This window comes from Lates calcarifer, linkage group LG23 (assembly GCF_001640805.2).
Source record: "Lates calcarifer isolate ASB-BC8 linkage group LG23, TLL_Latcal_v3, whole genome shotgun sequence".
NCBI lineage: Eukaryota > Metazoa > Chordata > Actinopteri > Centropomidae > Lates > Lates calcarifer.
The window spans coordinates 5,818,536-5,842,840 of record NC_066855.1 but is presented as its reverse complement, the minus strand read 5'-3'; the positions used below and the strand labels follow the sequence as shown (position 1 = coordinate 5,842,840).

Here is a 24,305-nt window from a genome sequence, read left to right as displayed (position 1 = left end):
TGGATGAGAGAAATCGCTTTTCTTTCTTCCTCTCTGCCACCTGCCTAGTTTTTCTTCTTTGGTCATTACACTCATCATTTCTGTTTCAGGGCCATGTAGCACAGATGTATTATTGCATGACACAGGCACAGATGGTTACAAAGGATAAGAAGAACAATACAGCAATTTGTCATCTGTGACAGCAAATCACTGAATCACCAGATCTCAATTAAGTGTGAAGATGTTGAGGGCATAGGGTGCCCTGAGGTCACCCTCAACATAAAATAATTAAAGACATTAAGCATCTTTGTGCAACATGTTCTTATTTCAAATAGGTGCAAAAAAAAAGTCTTGGATTCAAAGAAAACTTAATCATACTTTCCAAGTCCCTTTCCAAATTTCACTGGTACTTAAAACATATTTTACACTCTTACTTTTTTGAGAAATCCTGCAAACAAACAAAAGACACAACCTCCTTGGTGGAGATAATTAGGTTGCTTAGCCAGCAAAGCTATTACTTATCCACTTGGTGCCATAACAAACAACAAACCTCCAAGAGTCCACCAACTGGCAGGAAAGCTCTGTAGCTTTGTGCCAGAGACTGGTGCAGGGTGCATGCTATTGAAAGTCAGAGGTAGCCTTGAGGCCACAGGCCAGAGGTCAGCCATAACACACAAACTGGGACAATTACCAATTATCCAGACAACAACACACGGGCATGCACACATACACATGCTACACAGGATTAAGTTACAGCCCTGTGGTCTTTGTGGGTCAACATTTAGCCATGGAATGATCATTTCAGAGCCAGAGGAACAGCTTAAGAGTACAGAGGAAGCTGTACAACAGGCCTGCCTTGACTAAGGGCCATATGTGTCTTTGTAAATTATTATTGCTATAATTTCCAAATTACAAAAAAGAGCTTGAAATGTAACATCACTGTCTCTAATTTAAAACAGCAAGTAAGGCATAGTGAATTTAGGATCACACTATTTTGACTCATCTCCTCACTCTAATCATGCGTCTGTGTTCATAACAAGTCATGAAGTGAAAACAATAATGGATGATAAACATCCTGTAATGCTGGAATCTGAGTTTGCCAACAAGTATGAAGGCTCAACAGTTTGAGCAGAACAGAGCAGCTGTGTGAGTCTGCTGAAACATGTGAACCAAGATAATAACTGCCTTCAAATGAAACACGTGAGGTTGTAGTTTTGACAGGGGAAATCATTATGCCTGACATGCAGGTGGTTTAAGTTGTGAGAGCGCTGTTGCTAGGAGACTGGCAGTGAATCTTAAAAATGGTGAATGTTGTTTTTTTTTGCATTACAACAAAAGGGTAGACTCAGCTTATACTGATAAATACAAAAATAACATGCAGGGTTGTTTTGCAACATACAGTTTAGTAAACTGAATTAGTTTAGTGCCTTGAGATGACTTTTATTGTGATTTGGCCTTAAACATCTGGATGTATATATATAATAATATCCTCTGAAAATGAATCAATCCAATATCTTGTTGTTCTTTTCCTGTCATTGTTATTATATGTTAATTATATAATACATTAATATCATTGTAATGTTTAAAAAGCCAAAAAAAGCACAAAAAACATGATGAACCTTTGGTAAGTAAAGGAAATTTTCAGAGGGACATAAGGATCCATTTAGTGCAATGTCAAGTTAACTTCACACCCATGTTCACACATAATGACATCAGTAATAGCAGAATGGGGCAGCATGCTATTTTCAGGCATTTTAGACCTTTTTGCTTCTATCAGACATGACAGAGTGAGAGATGTCACCTGTATGAAACACAAAAGCAGCCATTAGTGTTTCCAAGTAGCTTCACATGTTCTGTGGCCACAGCACTCAATAAAGTTCCCAAAAGGTTTCAAAAATAGACTGTACTCTTGTTTAATGAAGATGCAAGATGTACTAGAGTAAAGAGAAATAAACCTAGGAATAGCCATGAGTCTTTTACAGCCTGTAAAGCTCATTATACACCATTAGAAAGGTATTTTACTCTTTCTCTGTGAAGTATAATTGTCAATAGTGTTCAGTCAGTAGGATTTTCTGTTGTAGGAAAATATATATATATATATATATATATATATATATATATATATATATATATATATATATGTTGTTTATACAAAACAGTTGTAATGACTCAGCTTTTTCTGACCTGCCACCCTTGTGGATAAGGTAGTGCAGAGTCACACTACTTCTTGCCTAGGTAACATATGTAGATGTTTCCATCATCTCAAATCAGCTTTAACCGGTCCTGTCATTTTCTGGAGAGGCAGTGTCATGAGCCTCAACCAGACAAACAACATGGTGTTTTGACTGGGGTATTACACTCAAACCCCTTTAGAGACTTACTCCCTCTGGTTCCTTAAACCCCAAGACATATGGGAGATGTTTTCTCTGTAAACGCCCAGTCGCTAGCTGCAACTCTGTCCTCAGTGCCACTTCTTTTCTCTGTCCTGATTTTCTCTGTGCCTCTTTTTGATCATCTGTTGCTTTCTGCAACCCCATCCCCATGACCCGTTTCAACAACCCCTTTCACATTTCAAATTTTCAACGAATTGGTGTTTGTTTTAACTCTCATTTAGTTCAATTTGCTAGTGTCTTCAGGACAGTTTGAGACGATGCTTGGCTGTTGATGTGAACTTTGTTGTGACAATCAACTTGTGACCTATAAGTTATTATGTTACAACAAACCAGTCCCTGCCCGTCTCTCTGGCCTGGAGCCCAATAAAGACAGGCACATTGATGGCCGTGCAGGCTGACCTGTACTTCCTGCTTGTGTAAAAGGTATTAGGTGGCCACAGAGGAAGTGGAGGAACATTGTGCTCCTGATTCTGTTACACAGAACAGAGCACACACATACAAATGCACATACACAGTACTAAAGGATGTGCTCTTATCACAATTTCGTTTTTCCCCTATGATGGAAAACTTGCATGCTTGCTTGCATAATCTATAACGTAATTAGCTGGTGAGGCTACCGTAAAAGCCCTTTGGGTAGTTCCTTCCTTTTCCTCATCTCCTTGTGGAGCAAAGAATGACTCAGAAGACACCTGAGGACACAGCATGGCACAAACAATTCACACCTGCTATATCACGTTCCTGATTATGCTAACAACTGTTTTGTATAATACTGCTTTTTAATCAAACTGCATAATGGGCTCATTGTGATTCCTAAGGAGTTGGTCAGGGGCAATAAGAGTGTTTACTTGAGTAATAAAAGCTGTTCAGAGCTAGGCTGCTTGTGGTGAGCTGCCACGCCCTGCCCTCTCATCATGATTAGGAATAGAAGAGCAGGGAGAGCACTGAGAGGGATCACATACTACACACACATACAAACATGCACAAATCCACCCACAATGGCCCTTATGTAAAAGAGACTCAGGCAATGGAGCATAGATCAGGGGAGTCAGAGAGAGGCAGAAGAGGAGAGGTGTGGAGTCAGAGAAAATGAGGAAAGCAAAGATTATTCACTTTCAGGGTCAGGCAGTCTATTCGTGTTGACATATTAACCTAGCTCTGCACTGAAGTAGGACTACCTTCTGTGTGTGACCCAAAATAAACTTATCTGTGCTTCTCTCTCTGTTGTGCCACCGTTGCCATTTCAGGTTCAGGTCTCATTCCTGGCTTTGTCTCCTGTGTGAGGAGGTTAAATCTTCACAGCTAAAAAGGACATGGCTATTTGTAGTTCCTTTCCCTCTCTTGTCCAAACATGAAGCTATTCAAACACTCTGTTGTTTAAAAAAAAAAAAAAAAGAGTCTGTGCATGGACCAAGTGTGCCTTTTTTTCCACTTTTTCCCTGGATTTTTAACCAGGGCTATTATGGTGACTGACTGTTCTGGAGAGAACATTTCCATCAGTAGAGGGTGGGGGAATGTTAAGACAGTCAGTCATTGTTATGCAAACGTTAAGCATTTCTGACGCATGTTACTCTCCTTCACTCTCAGGTCAGCAGCGTGTTTTCTTCAAATTAAATCAAATTAGTCATGTTTGTATTAGGAAATTGGTGCATTTCGATTAAAACAAACTGACATTCTGACATCAATCAAAACCAGACTGGAGGATTCAGGATGGCTACCTTCTAGCACAATATTTTCACTGCCTGGAACTGGCCAAAAATTTATTCACACTTCGTTTCCACTGGAATATACTGACGTTTGCTTGCGACAAACATTGCAGATTAGGTGTTGTATGTTGAATAAAATGCCTTTCACAATGCCTTCACAGTAGCCTGTTTTCCGAGAGGAGCTGCTTTTGCTGAATCAGGCTAACGACAGTGCAGCATCTAAGATGAAGGCAATTTGAATCTCCTTTTCACTGACAGGCCTGTGTAGATGTTGGCGGAAACTCTACACTGAGCACTTGAGGTAAGGTGCTTTGTGCTCTACAAAGGCAGAAAATATGCCAATTCATGGACATACTGTAATCAAGTCGACCTGTGCTTGGACTGAGCTGAATGCTGCTCATTGTTTTAGAGGACTTGATCTTCACAAAGGAACCGGGAGGCAAAATGGTAAATTTCTGCCTGCTGGCTGACATTCTCTCTCTCTGTGAGGATGAAACACCTGACCCTATGTTTTTTTTCCGGTGGGTAAACATACAGAATGTATACATGGTGGGGAAGTATTTTCTTCTTGTTCAAACCCCAAAAGAAGGGTATTTAAGTCCTCTACTCTCACTCTTAAAATATGACCATAAAATACCACCAACATCCAATTCATCTGTGGACAACAACAATAAAAAATGGCCTTCCTCACTTGCTGTTTTTCTTTACTCTCCTATATGGAGGACTGTACAACTGAGGAACAGGAATGAAAAAAACAAAAACAAACAATGGCCCTGACCTTGTCTAGGTGTCTCCATGGAGACGAAGCCTCCCTATAAAGCATTCCCCACTGTGTGTTCCTGACAGGCCAGCCCCGCTGAAGACATGCTTAACAAGTTCGAGGGCTAGGAGACAACCTGCAGGATGTAAACACTCCACCAGCAGGATATTTACACTGACATGTAAATGAATGCATTTAAAAACATGCTTGATTGCTGTACTGACTGAACAATCACTGGAAATAAGTCTAAAACTGTTTTAGAGTATCTGTGTAACTCTGTGTATATATATTAAAGCTAAAACACTCTTTTGGGCACGGAGTGTATTTTGTGGTGTGTACCTACTTTGGATAAGATTCAATTATCCTTTCTAATGTATGCTCTAAACTCCTACCACGTGTACATTTAGCCGTAAGCACCACAACAGACATTTGTAAGTAGTGAAATCAGTAGTGAGATAAAATAGTCCTCACAGATGTCTCATTTACGAGGTTGAGAGACCATCTTTATCCCTTGGGGGCTAAACATAGATTTGGCATTAGCCTTAAGAAGGAACGATACCTCTCTGGATTTTTTCTAACCAAGGTTAATTTTCAGTAATGATCACAGTCACATTTGCCTCTTTCTAATCTTTAGAACTTGATATTACTTACAATATTCAAACAAAATGCAACTGGTTTTTGGTAGTGGTTTTTGGTAGCTAGTCTCTGGACTTCCTGGTTTTTCTTTAGTCCCATAACAAATTGATTTGTCTGTGGTTTTCTCTCACTGTTCATAGTGTCCTAAACAACACTGGTTGGGCTGGTTTCTTATTTTCACCAACCTGTATCATTAAGAAGCCAGACAGAACACTCTGTCTCCTGCCCCCATGAAGGTGTAATTACATATACTCATCCCAAAATGACTGTTCAACTTTCCTTCAACTGTACATCAGGTTCCAAAATAAAACCTGACTAGAAAGATGTTTTGCTACTGAAACGTACCACAGAAAAGCCTTGTATAAAGTCTGCGATACACTTTTCTATGCTGGTAACAGAGCACTATGACAGTACCTCAATAAAAATAGCTCAACCTGAGCCATTTAATATCTCATTCATAAATCCACCTCAGTACCTGACCTGTGTACTACTCACTCAAGGACAGGGAAAGCCCATTGAGTATAACAGGCAACAGGTGGTCCATGAAAGGCTGCATCCCCAGAGGCTGTCAGTGGGGGGGGAGTAAGCCAGAGAGAGAAAGAGAGCAGGTGGCAAAAGGCTTAACCTGAACTAAAACCCATCCAATGAGCTCATCTCTGCAGACTTAGTCAGCTTCAAGTTGTCTGCTCTCTGCCAGGACAGCCAGATCTGGGTACTCGCACCCAGGCAGACAAGGCAGCCACTAGTGCCCTGCTAATCTGTCTGAGCAGGCCATATGGTCACTGCCTGCCTGTTTGTCTGTCTTAAAAACAAAGTAATCAGAACACGGTTGATTGTATTTGCAAAGGGACAGCATGTGAAAATGTTTTTAAGGTGTGTCTGTGTGAATTTATCCACATATATTTGTGTGATGTGTGATGGCTGGGGCAAGGGTGACAGCTACAGGAAAACATATTCAGCTATCCCATAAACTGTGATCCTATCCCTGTGTTGTTGTGACCTATCTCGCTACATCTCCTCAATTCATGTCAGGGCAGTCCAGGTGAACCTTAGGTAAACAGCAGATTCCCACAATCCCATTGTCTCAATAACAACTGTGCATTGTAAGCTCTGCTAATCCATCCCAGCAACTGTGCGTGAGTGAACCTGATATAACCCCCAAAGGGACCCTTCAGAATTCTGTCCATTTCTAATTCTCTCCACAGACGTAATACAGTATGGATTGTGCTGTTCAAGGGTAAAAATCAACAAACTGCAGTTGAACAGAGACAATAACAAAGCCTGTGGCTGCATGGCACTGTGGTGTCAGCACTGTATCTGCCTGCCTGCCGCTATGCTCTAATCCCCTGAGTCCAAGCCCATTTTAATGATGTCATGACAGACAGAAGTGCTGATGTTGTCCTTAAGACTTGGTCTAATTGAATTACTTCTGAGAAGACAGACAAACAAGTCAGACCTCAGCACAGTGGATTATCGGTCTCTAGAAGTGGCCTCTAGTAAAATCCTTCAGCAGTATGAGTAAACACTACTAATCATAGCCTTGCACAAATATAATGTGTCCCTCTAGCATTTGTCACTGTTACAATGAGGGAAATCTGAGTCTGTGTGTCAGCTGCTGCAATGTTGTCATTTTTCCAGCTTTGTCTTGGTTAATTAAGAGAAGCTGCCCACCGTCAGTATGCCCACTATTACCTCAGTCAGCCTACGCTGGAGAGGCCTCAGCAGGTTCCCAGTCACGATGCTTATTATCATTTGCACTACCTTCATCATCATAACACACTCACTGGTGGTACTGCTAAATGGTCTCCAAGAGGGACCAGTTCAAAAGCAAGGACTGCCAGTAAATATGGCCCTCATGGAGTTCATACACACAGTGTCTCCTTCTCACATGGGAGGTCACATGGTAATAACCCCACGACATAGGTGCGCACAGTGGTCATGCTCAAAGGACAAGATCCTCTCAGGAAAAAAACACCTCTGCTGTATGACAACAATCTAGGCCCAGTTAGTTTAAATATTTTTGTACAGCTAGGATAAATAATACCAAAATCCATGTCCAATCCATGGCGTAATTTATATGATTTGTATAACAATAACTGTTCTTAGCCAATCTACATTCTGTTCATTCAGAAGCATTCCTGTCATGGTTTACTCTAATGGAAAATGTAATTATCATAATGGCTCCATTCACCCCATTTACTTGCCAAATAAATCGGAAAACCTTCTAAAATTGGACAGGGAGGATGTGGGAATAGAGTGAATGGAGACAGACATGTTAGGGGTATTAGTATTATCTGTTCTCGATGTTAGCATGGTAGTTGATTGAGATATACAATATGGTCAAATTATGGCTGTAACTAATGATTATCTCATAGATGAATCTACTGATTATTTACATAATTAGTCAATCAATTGCTTGTTTGGTATTTGTCAGCAAATGTCTAATCTATTAACAAAATAGTTGCTGATTTATTTTCTGTTAAGTGATTAAACATTTCAGCTCTAATAGAAACACAAGGTAAACAGCAGCAGAAAAAAATTTCATCAGCAGTTACTAGTGTCCAACTGCAATCAGGCATTTGTTTAAATAGAGCTTTTTGTTCTATCTGTGTGCCTTTATTTGATGGAAAGACTGGCATTAATTACTTAAAAGCAATTCAGATACAAATACTTTTCAAAGACTGATCAGACAAGATTTGAATCTAAGAAATATCAACAAATCCTTCCTTCCAGAGTGAAGTTAAATAGCCCGTAGTGTTTAAGGGGAATGCATGTCATTTTTTTACACATCAATGTCTGTTTTCAGATAAAAGGAGTTCTATGAAACCTTTAGTGACTCCAGAAGTGATGTAACCTGATGTAACCTGAAGATTACAAAATATCTGGGGGAAGGGAGTTAGAAAAAAATCAAGCTTACAATACCTCTGAAGCCTGCTGCTATTCTCTGCTTACGTTAGTGACTCAAGGCTACATTAGCTGTCGCTAGCATAACACACCTGAATCATATCTCTAACTGAACTGTCAGAACTGTCCATCATGACTTTATAGGAGTGCAATAATAATTGGTGAAGTACATAAATGATTAGGTGACTAAAAATGGCTGCATAACTCTTAATCCATACAGAAATATTTATTACTGACTGCCCTAGTTGTATGTCTTTATTATCATTTAAGACACACTAATTACCATCAGCACAAATGTTTTATGCTGGCTCTGTTACACAGCTCTACAGTTGTTGATGTCCAACTAAACCCCAGACATCGTAGCAAAGCTTTCAGCCGTCTACTAATGAAAGAACTTGTAGCTTTGTATCAATCATCAGAAAGGTCACTCTCTTTGCTTCAGGTCTGAGTCATCCAGCATTCATTTACAAATGAAATGTGACATTTGAGCTTTACAAACGAGTTGGTTTTTAAAAAGAGCCGCTGGCTTTACCGTGGCCCCTGCAGATACCTTATCTGTGCAGCCTCATGACAGGCAAGAAGAGCGTTCTGAAACAGAGACAACAGCCTTCTCCCACAGAAGCACACGCACTGACCCCCATCACTCACTGCCAAGCACAGAGGTGAACAGGATATTGACACACACGGAGCGGTGGAATAAAAGATGACCATCTCACCTGGTCGTCCACTCTGTGGGCCACGATTGTGGCTGCCTCCTCCTGCTCAGCATCACTGAGGGGTCGGATCCTCAAGGCAACCTGTGGCACACACAGAGCGAATTCAGTCGTCCTTGAATTTAATCAACAGCGATATTTAATTCACTGAAATTATAGGTTAGAAAATGATGGGGAGAAATGACACTGATGGCACACATGAGCACTCAACCTTGTACACTAAATGAGTTCTTATTTACAAAGGACGTGTGCATGGAGTCTGTGCTGATGCAGTTGTATCTGGAGCTGTAATTAAATATGTAAATGTGTTGAGATTGACTGTTAGACTTGTTCTGTGCTGGTAGAAAGTTCAGGCAAGAAATTAGGTTTATTTGTAAGTCGCAGCAAATGTATGAATTCCTCCATATTCGCAGAGACAAGCCCCACTTATTTTAAACAACAAATCAGTTTACAAGTCATGAAACCAGGTGAATATTTCTTCTGTGGCCCTAGAACAGCTTTCTCAAGTCTTAGAAAATAACCCTTGAAGAGCTCATCAGGATTACCTTGGCTAAACAGAAAGCCTGCGCTACAAAAAGAGCATGTAGAATTTAAAATATGTGGGCACACAGATGTAGCTTAAATATGGTATTGACTAAAAGTCTGGATGTCTTACCGCTGCATCATCACTTTTCAATGTTTTTAATGCGAAGAACAGGATACCAGAAAATTTTTCCATGCAACTTAAAAATAAGTAACACTCATATTTAGAAAGCCCTGGGTTAAATCCAAACCTTGTTGGCTGTTTTTTCTGTATGAATTTTGCATATTATCCACATTTGACATGTTTTAGTTTCCAGTCTTGAAGCCCAAACACACAAGGCCTAGGTCAACTGGAAACTCAATTTGTCCTTAGGTGTAAATATGAGTGTAGATGTGTTTGACTGTCTGTGTGTGTTAGCTCTGTGGCAGACTTGTTACTGGTCTTGGATATAGTCTGCCTTCTGCCCAGTGCATGCTGGGATAAGTTACATACCACCAGCACCCTGAATGTGATAAGTAAGTGTAGAAAACAGATGGATGAACTGATTTTCTAACTAACTCTAACCTCACAACCTTACTGGCGTCATTTTCTCCTGCAAATTGTAGTGATGACATTTTCCCCACAATCGGCCAAAGTCATCTCAAATGTGAAACACTCACATGTACTTTTAAAGGGTAAATTAGCCTTTTCAACAATGGATAGCAAATACACAACCACTAACTGATTGGAACGTAGCATCATTACATTAATATGCTCATTCAGAGTCACCCTGCTGTTAGCCTTTCTCTCCCTGCATGATTTCTTTCCACGAAAACACTCAGAGATCAGTGGAAAAGCTTTTAATGGGAGTAAAATGGGATGAAAACAGACAATAACAATCACAGCAGTGGTGTCGTGTACTCAGAGGCTCGCTGGCACATGTAACTGTTAAAAATACATACAAATACATCAGATGGACAGTTGAACACAATGCAGCACGTAAAATATGTTGCCTATCTGAGTCTTTCTGGAGTGTTTGTAATACTACTACTACTATTAGTAATACTACTACTAATAATATTAATAATAAACCATATTTCCACCCTAGCAACTGTGGTGGAATATTGAGGTCTCTCTGTCGGTTCTCTGTATAAAGTGTATTACATGCTGGACAAGAGAGAGGCCAGGCAACTGAAACAGCCACTTCAATAATTCAGATATGGGCTGCAGAACAAAGTGCAGGTAGTGAAGGGCTGGGGAAATCTAACATATAACTCCAATATAGCTGCAACTAACAAGAATTATTTATCATAGATTAGTTATTTGTCTATGAATGTTTGGTCATACAACATCAGAAAACACTGACAAATGTGCATCGTGTTGTCCTACAGCACCAGGTGATATCATTAAATGTCCAAAACCTATAAATATTTTGAGAAATTATAATGTAATACCAAGAAAAGCAGTATATTGTCAGATCATAGAAGCTGGTGTTTCACATTTTTGCTTAAATTGACTGAAAGTTTTAATTTATCTTCAAGATAGTCACTTATCAATTTTCTTTCAATTAACTGATAATTGTTGCAGTTCTAAACACCAAGAATACATTATAATTACTCCTGTACAATTTAATGCAATTCAATACAACTGTTCTGCTGTATAGGTACTTTTGTGATACCTTTAATGTTCACTGAGGTGTTAATTGAGCAATATAATGTATATGTGTGTATATATTTATGAGGTCATAGTGCGTGGTGTTGTTGTACTAGTCTGCATTATATTCAGAGTGATTTAGAGAAAATATTCTGCCCCTCCGTGTGAACAGAGTGGACAATAATTAAAAACACCTGTCAGTATAATGTAGTCCAGCGCAACACTACCTTTTAACTGCCTAATAAAGATATATTTGAATGTACACATTTCATATAGTGTCAACAACAACTAAAGCTAAAGGTGAACTTAATGATAGCTTGGCGGTGGCGTACAAAATAAAGTGGACACTGAAAATACAATTATCCATTAGCGTGTTTCTGGGTTTGTTTCTTTGTTGCACCGGTTGGATGTTTCCGTTATTGACCACTAGCAACAGCTTGTTTGAAACTCGTCTAAGCTAAATGGTAAAATGCTAAAACTCAGGTTATGTAAGGGATTGAGCACAACATTAAAAGGACAGACAGTAACATTTAGCATGAACTCACAGTAAGTTGGTGGTCCTTTGATTCCCCCGTGTCCTTCATGGTCACTTTCGGTGAAGAAGTAAAGGATGATGAGCGTCAATAGCAGACGGGACACTGGACCATCCTGCTACTCACTACCTGCATGTCACCTCCTTTGAGGAAAAAAAAACACCTGCAGCCCTTCGCACACACACTCAACAACTAGTGGGCTCTGTACTGCTGCTGTAATGGTCTCTTCAGAGTAATAACCGGAGCAACTATCGAGCTAACAGCTTCGCGTCGTCTTTTTCACTTCACGACCTCAGTCTGTCTTACTGTAAGCCTAGTGCCAGCTCTCTCACTCTCTCTCTCTCCGTGCTTCAAAGTGCGTCGACGCTCCGTTTGTTCCTCCTGCTTGTTTCCACTCAGCAGGTTAGAAACACGAATTCGAGGATAATTCACCTGGCGACAGACGGAAGAGCCGGAGAGAGGCAGGTAACACCGGGGAGTAGCAGTAGCAGCAGCAGCCCACCTGCTACATTACACTTCCCTGTCTATCGGTCCTCTCCGCTGCCCTGCTGCTGCTATGTATGTGTGTGTGTGTGTGTGTGTGTGTGTGTGAGAGAGAGAGAGAGGAGTTTGCGTGTCTGTGTATGTGCACGTTGTCCCTGAAGATCCGTGGAGCACCGGCAGTATCAAGCTACTGTTAAAAAAAAAAAAAAAAAGTAGTCTACTTCCTATTTTAAAACAAAAAAGGATAGTCTTGTCTTTTTTTAAGAAATTGCTTTGGATAAATATATATTTATATTTGGGAAAAAAATACGTGGATTTTGACAGTTTTTTTGTTTGTTTCACCAAATTTGAAAAACATTATAACTGTTAGCTGTTATTGTTTAATTTCTATTTATTTATTTACTTTTGTTCCACACTAACCCTTACAATATCCTGGGATACTGTGCAGTTAACCACACCAGTTTTCCATACAGGACCGTCTGTAACACTTTGAACTTAGTGAGTAGCACAGTCTGTAACACTCTACTGACATCTGCTGGAAGAATGTAAAATAACCTAACTGGGACATCTGTTAGTAACAGGTTGTTTTGGCCATGAGGGCAAGTCCAAAGATATTTAACTAAAAAAACTTAAGAAAAAAAAAAAAGACAAATAGTTAGTGTTGAGGATACCTTATATTATTTTGTAGTTCAAAAAGCCATTGTTTAAATCCACACCCACCTCCAGTTTCACTGAAATGTTTCATTCACAGCATACGAGCACCGGAGGCTTCAAGTTTCCACATCATTAGTTCCAGCCATAGGATCAAAATAATATCTACTTATGACTGCAGGGAAACCATATGGGTTCCCACACTTCTCCTGGAGCATGCACCCATTAACATCTAATGACAAAATGAAGAAACATCAAGATGTACTCAAAACTGGTTTATTCAACTAACAATTAGACCCCCCAGTCTGAGGTCACACACAAAATTAAGCACCACTCACAGTGCCTATACAGTGTAACATGCTGAAAGAAACAACACTTAACAAAACCATTATTAATAAATGACACCGCATGTAAAAATCATAGTTAGTCGATCCAAACATGTACAATTTGTTTTGATGAAAATAATTACCTGAATATTAATTAGAGTTAAAGCAGCGCAGCTTCCCAAGTTATGGCAGAAATTACAACCTTGTTGTATTAGTTGAATTAGATATGCAGACAATATGAATTAATGGCCCTTTAGAAAATACAAAAAAAGAGTGATTCTATGTGACATTGCCACAGAAAACTAGAAAAAATATATAAAAAAAATGGCACATTGTTTAAACAAAATCAACCAGAATAAGACAACAGTCTGTTATTGTACAACTTATTTACATTAGACATGGTCTCAGGGTAGTCTCTTCTCCATAGGTTTAGACACATAAAGCTTCACTCACAGGCGTGTCTTTGTGTATGAATGTAAATAAATTATATCTCAACAGTACCTCCTGCTGTGTGCTGCCAGTGCTGGGTTTGTGCTTCACAAGTATCAAGCATGAAGCGTATTATGTAGAAAATATTATGGCGGTTTACATCAGCTGTCATGGTCATGTTTTTTCTCTTTGGAGACCTGAATGTAAGTCATTGAATGTTTCATTCAACAGGAGACAAATAATTTCAAACTGTTGCTTAGTTTTACTGCAGTGAGAAATGAATCTTCAAAATTGTCTGTATCACCTGTTTCATCAAAATTATTCATCATCTGTCTCATCAGTTACCCACAATACAACAGATTAAGAGCAGGTTAAGTTTGTCAACAAAGGATTTGGGGCAGAAAAGTGAGATTAATCATTTATGAGCATACAACACATGGAACAGTTCACATATGTTTCCATTGTCCTGAGACCACAAAAGCTGGAGTCCTGGACAAACTAGATGTTACACTGTTCTTTGTGGTGCTTGGTATAGCCACACACTCCTCTCTTGTTGAGCATGTGTGTGATGCTGTTTCCCTCCACAGACAGATAAAGAAGTCTATGCTTGGAAATCGTTCCCAAAGTGTCTGCTCTGTTCCTCGGTCATGGAGAGATAGGTGGCCCTCATACTGGGAGAGTACTGTGGTTTAAAGACAAACACATGAACAGGGAGAACATTACAAGTTGATCCTGTGAGCTGATGGTGAGATTTCACAGGTATGAACTGAGCCTAATCATCAGCTAAAGGAGAGAAAAAATGTCATGAGGGGCTTAAAGGAATAGTGCACTGAAAATCTGTCTTTGGAGCATGTAATTCTCACTCTCTGGAGGCCTGAAAGGTTTCTCTGAAAGGTTTATGAAGTCAGCTTGGATTTACAGCAGTTTCACTGGATTACAACAGAGATCCAGGATTTTAAAAAATCCATTGAAACCACTCTTGCGGCGTGATTGTGACACATTTTAGCATGTTTTGCAGTAACTATGGATCTCCATTGGAATGTAATTTAATAAGGTAGGAGTACTGAACCTCAGTACTCCAACATGTGCATGTAGCAGTACTCAGTACTGTCAAGTACCAAAATCTGGCATCAGATTCTTAATCTTATTCACAAAAACCTACACAGAAAAGGTAAAATTCTTGCACAGCTGCATATATTTGGACAACATCTAGCATTTGAGAACATTTCCTTCTTTTGAACTCAGCTTTTGTACTGACAAAAACATCTAAAAATTTCAAACAATACTCAGCTCTAACTGCAACTGTTGCTGATCCAAGCTAATTACAGTTGCTGTCTTCCATAAAGGAGCAAGCTACAAACTCTTATGAGGCACCTTTGATACTCACGGCCTGCAGCAGTTGAGTATTTGAAGCTAAAAAGACAGATTTTTAGTGGAGTTTTCCTTTAAGTCATACCTACTAAACTAGCTCAGTGCCTAGAACAAATCAGTCCCTCACTCACTAAATGCACAATTAGCTTGTTTCAAGGATTTGACATTAACAGTAATTGTGACACCATTCTAGATCATTAATACCCCGATTAAATAAATTCTATAGCACTACAAAATGCCTGGTACTTAATACCTTGTGGCAGTATAAGCTATAGAATTGAATGACTGGAACGGGACTGCATGCACAGGGGCTAACTTAACTATGACTACAGTACCACCCTGTGAACACCAGGGGCAGACATCCCTCACTAAAATCAGAAAGGCTTGTCTGGAATGAGGACAGCAGGTTGTGAGTTTAAAGCCATGCCAAACAGGAAAACTGCACAAGGAACCAAACAAAGTGATGTGAGGTGAAGGAGAGATAACAGACAGAGATGCAACAGAGGAAAAGTGAGGGAGTTAATCCTGAGGAAGAGTTGAAAAGACTTACTCTGTTTCTATACTGCTGAGAGTATATCTCCAAAAGTTGATTAAAAAAAGAGGAAATATAGAAATGAAAGATAAAAACAAACAAACATACACATGACAAACGGACAAACAAAAAAATATATAAAAGAAGCTGTTAGCTGAAGACTACTGCATGGTGCTGTACAGTTGCAGTCATGAGGGAGAATTAAATTATACATTGCTTGCCTGTAGTAATAAAAAAAGAAGTCATAAGGCAAAGTACATCACATTTCCTAGTTATAGTCCAGATAGACATAGAAGCTGAAGGTTAGGAAGAATAATGACTAACACAAGATTGATAGATTGGTCTTATTTAAAATCTTATTTTATGCAAATTAAATATATATAAATATTTTTAATCTATTTCCTTTCAGCAAAACTGAATAGACAGACCTGATTAACATAACATTGCCTCTCCAATTTATCCTTTTATAAAAAAAACACAGATTTTATGAGTAGATACCTGCAGAATGCACTGAACTGCTGTGTGTCAACACACACATGTACAACACATGGGGCTGTACCCCATGAAAATTTAATCCTTAATGTTTCTATTTTTTTCCTCATGTCATGTCATGTGACAGGGGACAAGTGGCCCAGCGGGGGACAAATTTATTCAACGAGGAGGAAAAACTTAGTGTCAACAGTGAGCCAGTTTACGGGTTAAGACCCGTGTCACTCTCTCCTGGGAGTTTGGCCTGAGAGAGGCTAAATGATGTTCACTTCATGATTAAATATTAACCACATTACTTCTTCTCTCCTTGCTTTGGTGCTGTAAGTCAGCCTCCTGTAAGTTATGGAGGGCAGAAAAAGGCACAGTGTACAATGAAAAAGTATCTCATCAAATACCTTTATGAGACAGAATAGTCGATGTAGGCAAATAAAGGTTGTTAAATATGGCTCAACATTCAAGTGATGTAAAGGTGAAGTTTAAGGAAGGAAGTGGGCAAAGTCACTGAATTAAAATATAAATAAACTAGTTATTTATGAAAACAACTTCCTGTGCTTTGAGGTTTAAATCTGTCTGTTAGCTCAGCGGGAAGGGACATCATAGGGAGGACTTGGCCACTGGGACCCAACGCACCGAAGGGGGTGGAGATCCTCGTCCTATCAGAGGCACGTTCTCGTACCGTGGATTTCCCCCGAACAGGGCGGTCTGGTTCCTGAGAGAGAGTAAGAGAAGCGACTCAAAAGCTGTGGCACTTCTGGAATCACCTTTGGCTTTAAACATTATTACACTCACTTACATGTACTCAGACATGGGGGCGTTGGAGACAGCGGGGGCGGGCGGGTGCAGGCTGCTCTGACTGCCCATGCTGCTGCTGTAGCTGCAAAAGCTGTGCATGTTGGTGTGGTTGGGGTTCTGAGAGCCTATCCTCCTCGCTCGTGGGTTGAACGGGTCCTCCTCGTCAATGTCGTCGTAATCCCGTTCCCTGCAAGTGTGGAGAAACATCAGAGAGAAACACCAGCCCAATGGTTGGCTTAGTTTAGAGATTTTGAAATTGAGGCAGGAGTTATAGGAGAGCTTGGAGGGAGAGATGTGAGGCAAAGAAGAAATGCATGTCAGTGCTGTGAAAACAACGGGAAGTTAGTTACTGTAGTCTGGCTTCCCTGCTTATTAACACATGTGGAGACAGTTAAGCCACTTTCTGAGGATATCATTATCACTGATGTCCATAGTGAATAAAAGTCCATAAATCTCAGGAATCAAAAAAAAATATGCTCCTTTGTTCAGAATTTGCCAAAGAATTATCAAGTTTTTAAGTCTACTTCACTATCAAACAAATCTGGTGATACTTGTCTGTGCATTCATAGATACAATGCAAACAGGAATTGCTAATTGCTAATTTGGCATACCTTTCTTGGAGCCAATTTGCCAAAAATGTTAACAAATAAAGGCTTTAGTGTCAAGCCAACAGTGTACCTCACTGAATCAGCTGCAACATTATATTCCAAAATTTAGAGCCTGATAATCCCCAAAATAGAAGCAAGACAAGGACAAAATCCATTATTCATTTATATGCGACTATATCGACTTAATTTCTTGACATATATACTAATATATAAGTTGCTTTAATTATGCCTGAGGCAAGGTGTCAGACTTTTAAAAATGCTGGTTTAGTATTTAAACATGATTTGATGACTTTTAAAATGTTTTAGCCCATGTACAGTATGTTACATTGCTACTGAGCATTTTCAAAAGCATGCCTAATTTTCCATGTTCCAGGAAGCTATGGGGTTCTTTAGTACAGTATGAATATTGGCTCACAGTGACTTCAAACCTTCTTGGCATGTGATCAGTCACAGTCAAAGTATTTTGGACAAATCTGTGTTATCAGTGTATCGTAATACAACAGGGACTTTTTCTAAGTGGTGCTTCCTGGGAAGATCCAACTTCTGAGATTTGACAGTCAGATGCTGATAAGCATTAACACGTTCAGCTGTCAGGAAATCAAACCTAGTAAACAGACAGAGACATGATAAAAAAAACTGTAACAGCCCCTGTTCATGATGATAATATAAATGATAATGAAATTAAGGTGGTAAATTGCTCAATGTGAAGTTATTTTTCAGTACATCAGAATATGTTCAGTATATTGAATGGATGCAGCACGCAAAATAAGTTGTATGGTGCTTTAAATGGATGAACAGTGATGTATGTTTACAAGAAGAAAGCATACAGTAAATATAAATTAATGCCAGTGAAGGCATTATGTAGTCCAAGACCTTGCACTCTCACAACAGAGAATTTGCATTTGTGGCAAAACATCTGGGCTCTGGTACAATTGTAAAAAAAATATTCAGACACAGGTTGCATGGGTTGGCTCATACAGTACAGTATGTGATGCTGCATAGAGATGGGTGCTAGATGAGGAAATGAGGGCGCTCAGGCAGGCAGGCAGGCAGACGAGGAGAGAACGAACTGACCTGCAGGCAATTTGTCTCCATGCCCTGGGAATGGCACACAGCATGACAGTGAAGGCACAGGCTGCGAGGATGGAGAAGAGGCAGAGGTAGAGCACACCCTCCACACCGTCATAGCACACCCCCACCATCGCATCCAGGTAGTCCTAAAGAGGTCAAACAGGACATAAACACAAATGAAACAGCAAATGCACAGTTTGCTTGTGCAAACAGACTCTAACTGCCATGTTTGAATTCATGGCAGACAAAATATCACAAAGACGAAAAAGCAAATAGAGCATTGGTGTGTGTCACCTTCAGGAGGACATATACCTTGTTCATGTCATGTACATTATTCATGTAAACCGCACTGCAGTCACAAGCAACATTGTACAAGTGCAGGAAGCTCACACTCATTACAAAGAAAACAGCATAGAGAAGCAGATCTTGTTAAATTTCCAATTCTTTCTGTTACGCCTTGCTCTGCTCTGTTCCAAGTTCCACTTTCAGTTTAATGCTGAGATCCTGTGTGGCCACTTACTCTCCTGTTGACCTAGTTGTGCTGCTGTGATGCCAATTAGGATGCAGTGTACGCACCTTATTGAGCCCCCTGCAGTCTAGCAGGGCGGTCAGCTGGTGCAGACTGGCCTCTGAGGAGTTGAGCAAATGCTGGATACCCAGTAGGTCTCTCTGTGAAGAGGTCACCATATCACAGAAAAATACTTCAGCACTTATTTGTGTGAGAACATCCTACTCCTAATGTAATACGACTCCCTTATACTACAGAACAAGAGTTGTAGTCTAGTGCTTATGTAGGAGATACCTCAGCTGTAGGGAACAGAGGTACAGCAAATTGCAGCAGGCTCTGGATCTGGATCTGCATGGTGGTCAGGGACCTCTGGAAGATGGTCAGAGGCTGCAAACAAGAAAAAAAAAATCATAGAAATGATGATAAGATGGCTGACGGCCATAAATAACATGGGCCAGAGTTAGCCTTGAAAGCTAATAAATTTTTTACTGTGTCCTTTTTGCACTGTGTGGGTTGAGCACCCATAATTTTGTTGTACCCCTGTACAGTGACAATAAAGTCTATTCTATTCTATTCTATTCTATTTTATTCTAATGAGATCCTTACCAAACAAACACAAATGGACGTTTGTAAGGTATATAAAATACATATAAAAGAACATAGAACAGTATGACAAAAAGCAAGGACTAATGCATAGTGGTGGCAATGCTGAATGATTCACTTCTCACAGTAAGAGAGAAAAGGGTCTGCAGTTTATGTGAATAACTGCTATAAACATAGTAAAACCTTAACTTTTTAGGGAGATTATCCCATCCTAACCCCATATCCAAAGAAAAGAACCTTTGCCAGATAAAATCAGATGCTGTCCTCTCAATATCTATAGCTAAGCTAATTAGCTATTAGCAGGATGTTTATTTATGTTATTTATTTCTCCATTCTGATTATATTTAGCTGCTGTATTATTGGGTGGTAAAACAACTCAATTATGAGAGCACTAAAACATCTAAATTGGCTTTGCAGTTACAGGAAACAGGTTGGAAAAAGTTAAAATTTGCCTCAGCTAATACTAGCTAGAGTGCAGTGACAGCTAGCATTAGCTGAAGCTAATTTACTAGCCTGAGTTAGCTAATGATACTGAAATTTGGTTTTTACCTTAGTTTTATATTTCCTCAAAAATGTACATGTTCTCCTCTAAAATCATACATTTCTATGGCATGGTATTCTTTATACTATAAAACACTAATTCTGTTCTTACCTCACTTTTTAAATATTCCCGTATTTTGGCTTTTTAGGGACAGTGGGCTTAGATCACTACATCCTGTAATTGGAGTCGGTCATTGTAGGTTTATGTTCCCACCAACAGGGGGCAAAATAAGCCTCCATACTGAGCACAATCTAACTGGATAATAACGTCCTACCTGAAAGACAGCACCTTCTGCCCTGTGCTTTTTTTGAGTTAACATTCAAGCATAACCATAAATGAATTAATCTGTCACATCTCCAAGCAAAACTGTGTCTTCACAGTCACCCAAACTAAGGAGCCTGGAAACCCTGCTGGCCTGTGGCACAATGTTAAATTGAAACAGGATATGGTCAATTACCTCAACTATCCATAAATGTAATTGCTTTTCTCTGATCTGACTTTGTGTGTGTGTGTGTGTGTGTGTGTAACTACATGACTGTCCATGGTCAAAACTGCTCTCTGCTGCACAATCTAATGGCCTAAGCAGATTTGGCTTTTTTAGTTTAGCTTGAGTGAGTTTGTTCTGAGCCAAATAAAGTAAAAATAGGACAGAGAGAGTGGATGGAGGAGGACAGTAAGAAAAGGCGAAGAGATGACAATGATAAGAATAGAAAAAGAGCTGTGGAATAAAGCGAGTTGAGTTGAAGCAGGAGTGATGCCTAGAGGAATGAAATACAAGGGCACACCACTGCTGTGGTTCAGGCTAAGAATACATGAGAGTGAGACAGTAACATAAGAGAGAGAGAGAGGGAGAGAGAGAAACTTGTATGTTTGCCAGTCAGTGTGAACCCTTGTATATGTCAGCTTGCTTGTGAACTTTGCACTTGTTGGGTATCTGTTTGGCAGAGAAAAGAGTGCTGACTTTGTTTACCAGGCAGGGTGATGGTTGTCTGCCCTCCGTTGCTGTGGTCTTGTTATCCTTGGGGCATGTCTACGAGCGCCAGATAATAAGATCTGAGCTCTGCTGGGTCAGAGCTTACAGAAATTGACTTTACTGCTGACTGATGTCAGCGGTGAATTCAGTGATGTGACCCAAAACCCCCTGCTCTTGTTTCTCTGAAGAGTAAACTAACAGAACCTCAGAAAAGAGAGAATGATTAACCAAACTGCTTCATCTAATCTGCAGTTTTACAGCTTTCGTTGGCAGCTTTCTACCACTTGGGCATGTTTTGGCTTGTTTGCTTTATATGTGCCAAGGAATGAATAAATACAGACACAGAGGAAGAAAGAAAGACATGGTGAGAGACAGAGAGATGGTGTTGGATGGTCTGTCATTTTTGTAACCTCTACTAGAGTTGTGAGTTGAGGTCAGGATGTTAAGTCAGACAGACAGGGCTGGACAGAGAGAAAGGGCTTGACAAAGATGAGGCTTGAGAGGCAGGGAAATGAACTCAGCATCCAGCATGGATTTAGTGAACTACAGGTCAAAAGATGTCTAGACATTTAGGTTCAAACTGAGTAAAATTTGCTTGAAACATGAAAAGTTTTTAGAAATCTAAGTTACATTGACTGTTTCAACTGGTTTTAAAAGGGCTATATGTGCTGAACGTTGTTGCTTGCAGGGAGCGGATGGTGGTATGACTTGTTTCTTACCTGCTGGAAGGGGTTGGAGAGAGTCTGGTTGCAGTAAAGGTAGTAATGAACAATATCTGTGGGATACACACGCACACACACACACACACACACACACACACACACAGGAGAAGAAGCTGATTTCACACATCATCCATCATGTTTTTTCCCATTCAAACCTGATGAAACATGCATGCATGCAACTAAAACACAATTAATGTCACAGCCACAGCTTCTCATTAATGCAACATTAGTCTTATTATTCACACTGAAGCTCACCAGCACCGATGATACTCTTTGTCTGGCTTGTGAGGTACTTGTCAGGGGACACACAGAAATCACTTGTGCCCTGAAATAAAACAGGAAACATGTAAGTGCAGTGAACAGACAACAAAGGCACAGCTGAAAAGAACGAGCAGTTCTTGAAACAGGGAGGTCAAAAACAGAAATTCAGAGGAGAAATGAATTCTAGTGTCAAATAATAAGTACTCTACCTGGCATTAATATTTCATTAACACTTTGAAAGTCTTTTTAACAATGCTGAATAACAAGGATGATCATCATTACTTTTTGACACAAGAAGGAAAATAAAGAGGACAGGCTGCTCTTATAATCCACTTTAACACGTCTAGACAGGAATACTTTTCAGTTCTGTCACTCAAAACCTGCCTTGGCAAAATAATAAAAGTGAGGAGCGGCCGTATCCCCCGAACTGTACTGTCTGAATGCTAAATGTCCCCTGGGCTCAGGACAAACACACTGCGTGTAGCTTAACCTTCTCTAGGGGGTACGCTAATGAGCCCCACACACAGACAGAGATAAAGCCAGCCGAGTTCCTCAGCAAACCCGAGACAGTTTGTTAGAAACAAGGGATATCAAGGAGCTCTGCAATTCAGTAGCAAGTTTGTTAGAATTCTTGAAGGGGAAACAGTGATTCTCAGAGAACGCCGAGTTCTGACTTCCCGCTGTCTGTAATTAAGAGTTCTGTGAAGAGGTGCATTCATTATGCATGTATTTATTGTGCACTAAGGCACTAATTTAACTGTAGCCTACATGCACACGCACAAACAATTTGAAGATTTCCATGTATACAAACAAACATCTGCAGTCAGTCGAGCACAAAAACATCTGACATACACACCTGTAAACACAGACTGTAGCCACACACAAAGATCCCTCACAAAGACAAACAAATTCACTGTCTGCACACTCATGCACCACACTGGCATGCAGGTTTGTTGTTGTGGAGGTTGTCTGACATCATTAGAGCACAGCAACCACGCTCGTTCTCATTTAAAGTGGGACGCTGCAGTCTGGATGCAGTGGCAAATACATTTTCGCGAGTTCAACCCTTAGTCAGGGTGGAGGAGGTCGGCGAGGGCGAGGAGAGCATTTCAGATAATTTTCAGACATTTTCAGATGGTTGCAGTGTGTATAGGCTGCGTGACGGCTAAGGGGGCCACTGCTGCTGGCATGTTCTCGCCACTTACGAACAAGTTCCCTACAGATGTTCCAGTTCTTAAAGCCCCAAAAATAACTACATGAAAAATAAAATGGATGACTGGTGTTTATATAATATATCCAGCCCGGAATCTGACTTTCACCATTACTGAAAAAACAGGAAAAGTAAAGCCATCAGAAATTGGAGCTTGACTCTTTCAAAAATAATTAAAAACACCCCAATATTAAGGTTGAAACAATGAGTCCATTAATCAGAAAATTCATTGCGGTTAACTGGCTGCACAGAAAAAAGCCCCATGGATCTCAACCATACAATCCAGTCAGGGTCAGCCTCGGCCACACATCATGCAAGCACTCCAAACACCATCATCCTGAGGGGGGAGGTGGGCACAAAGAAACAGCAAGGTAACTCAGTACAATTATAACTGAATCAAATGCAGGTTAACTGAAGCTTCAACAAACCAGATTACATAACAGGTCGTCCTAAAATGCCATGATTTTGTAATACACAGAGAGCAAAGCAGTTTCTATAAAGCCATGTCATTCATCAAGTAAAGCTGAAGGGCAACAGTAGTAGTGGGAGTGAAATTTTCTATGGATATTTGAGGTCTCCAGATGATCATTCCCATAGATATTGAAGACTCCTTGACCCTTATTTATTTTTCAAATCAAATTATGTCAAAATTTCCCCCTGACACACATGATGTATCATTGATGGCTGCGGATTCTCATGGTCCCCAAAGTGTGGTTTGTTATATTTTTGGTGACCTCCTGACCTTACTCCTACATACAACAATTCTCACTTGTATACACACACAAAATGAAAATCAAATGGATAGATTAGCATGAAATTTCTAGAAATTGAGCAAAACTCTCAACATCTCAGCATTTTATGGTGGGTAACTACAGGCTGTGACATTTCTGTTCCCTACAGAAGGAACCCCTTTTGATTTGATTTTGTGTTAACATTGCATGCTTGTAGGAATTTGAACT

General features: G+C 39.9%; 2 protein-coding genes across 2 annotated transcripts in view; both read right to left on the bottom strand.

Moving 5' to 3' along the window:
* Positions 1 to 12,444, bottom strand: part of kif19 (kinesin family member 19) — a 31,588-nt gene extending 19,144 nt beyond the window's left edge. The window contains 2 exon segments of the mRNA XM_018666000.2: positions 9,092 to 9,172; positions 11,789 to 12,444. Coding sequence (XP_018521516.1) covers positions 9,092 to 9,172; positions 11,789 to 11,827 — 120 coding nt within the window. The 5' untranslated portion in view covers positions 11,828 to 12,444.
* Positions 12,445 to 13,170: 726 nt separating this feature from the next.
* ttyh2 (tweety family member 2) overlaps positions 13,171 to 24,305 on the bottom strand; it is a 53,506-nt gene continuing 42,371 nt past the window's right edge. Inside the window, 8 exon segments of the mRNA XM_018666046.2 lie at positions 13,171 to 14,347; positions 16,688 to 16,766; positions 16,851 to 17,036; positions 18,532 to 18,674; positions 19,105 to 19,197; positions 19,331 to 19,423; positions 21,873 to 21,928; positions 22,131 to 22,200. Coding sequence (XP_018521562.1) covers positions 14,267 to 14,347; positions 16,688 to 16,766; positions 16,851 to 17,036; positions 18,532 to 18,674; positions 19,105 to 19,197; positions 19,331 to 19,423; positions 21,873 to 21,928; positions 22,131 to 22,200 — 801 coding nt within the window. The 3' untranslated portion in view covers positions 13,171 to 14,266.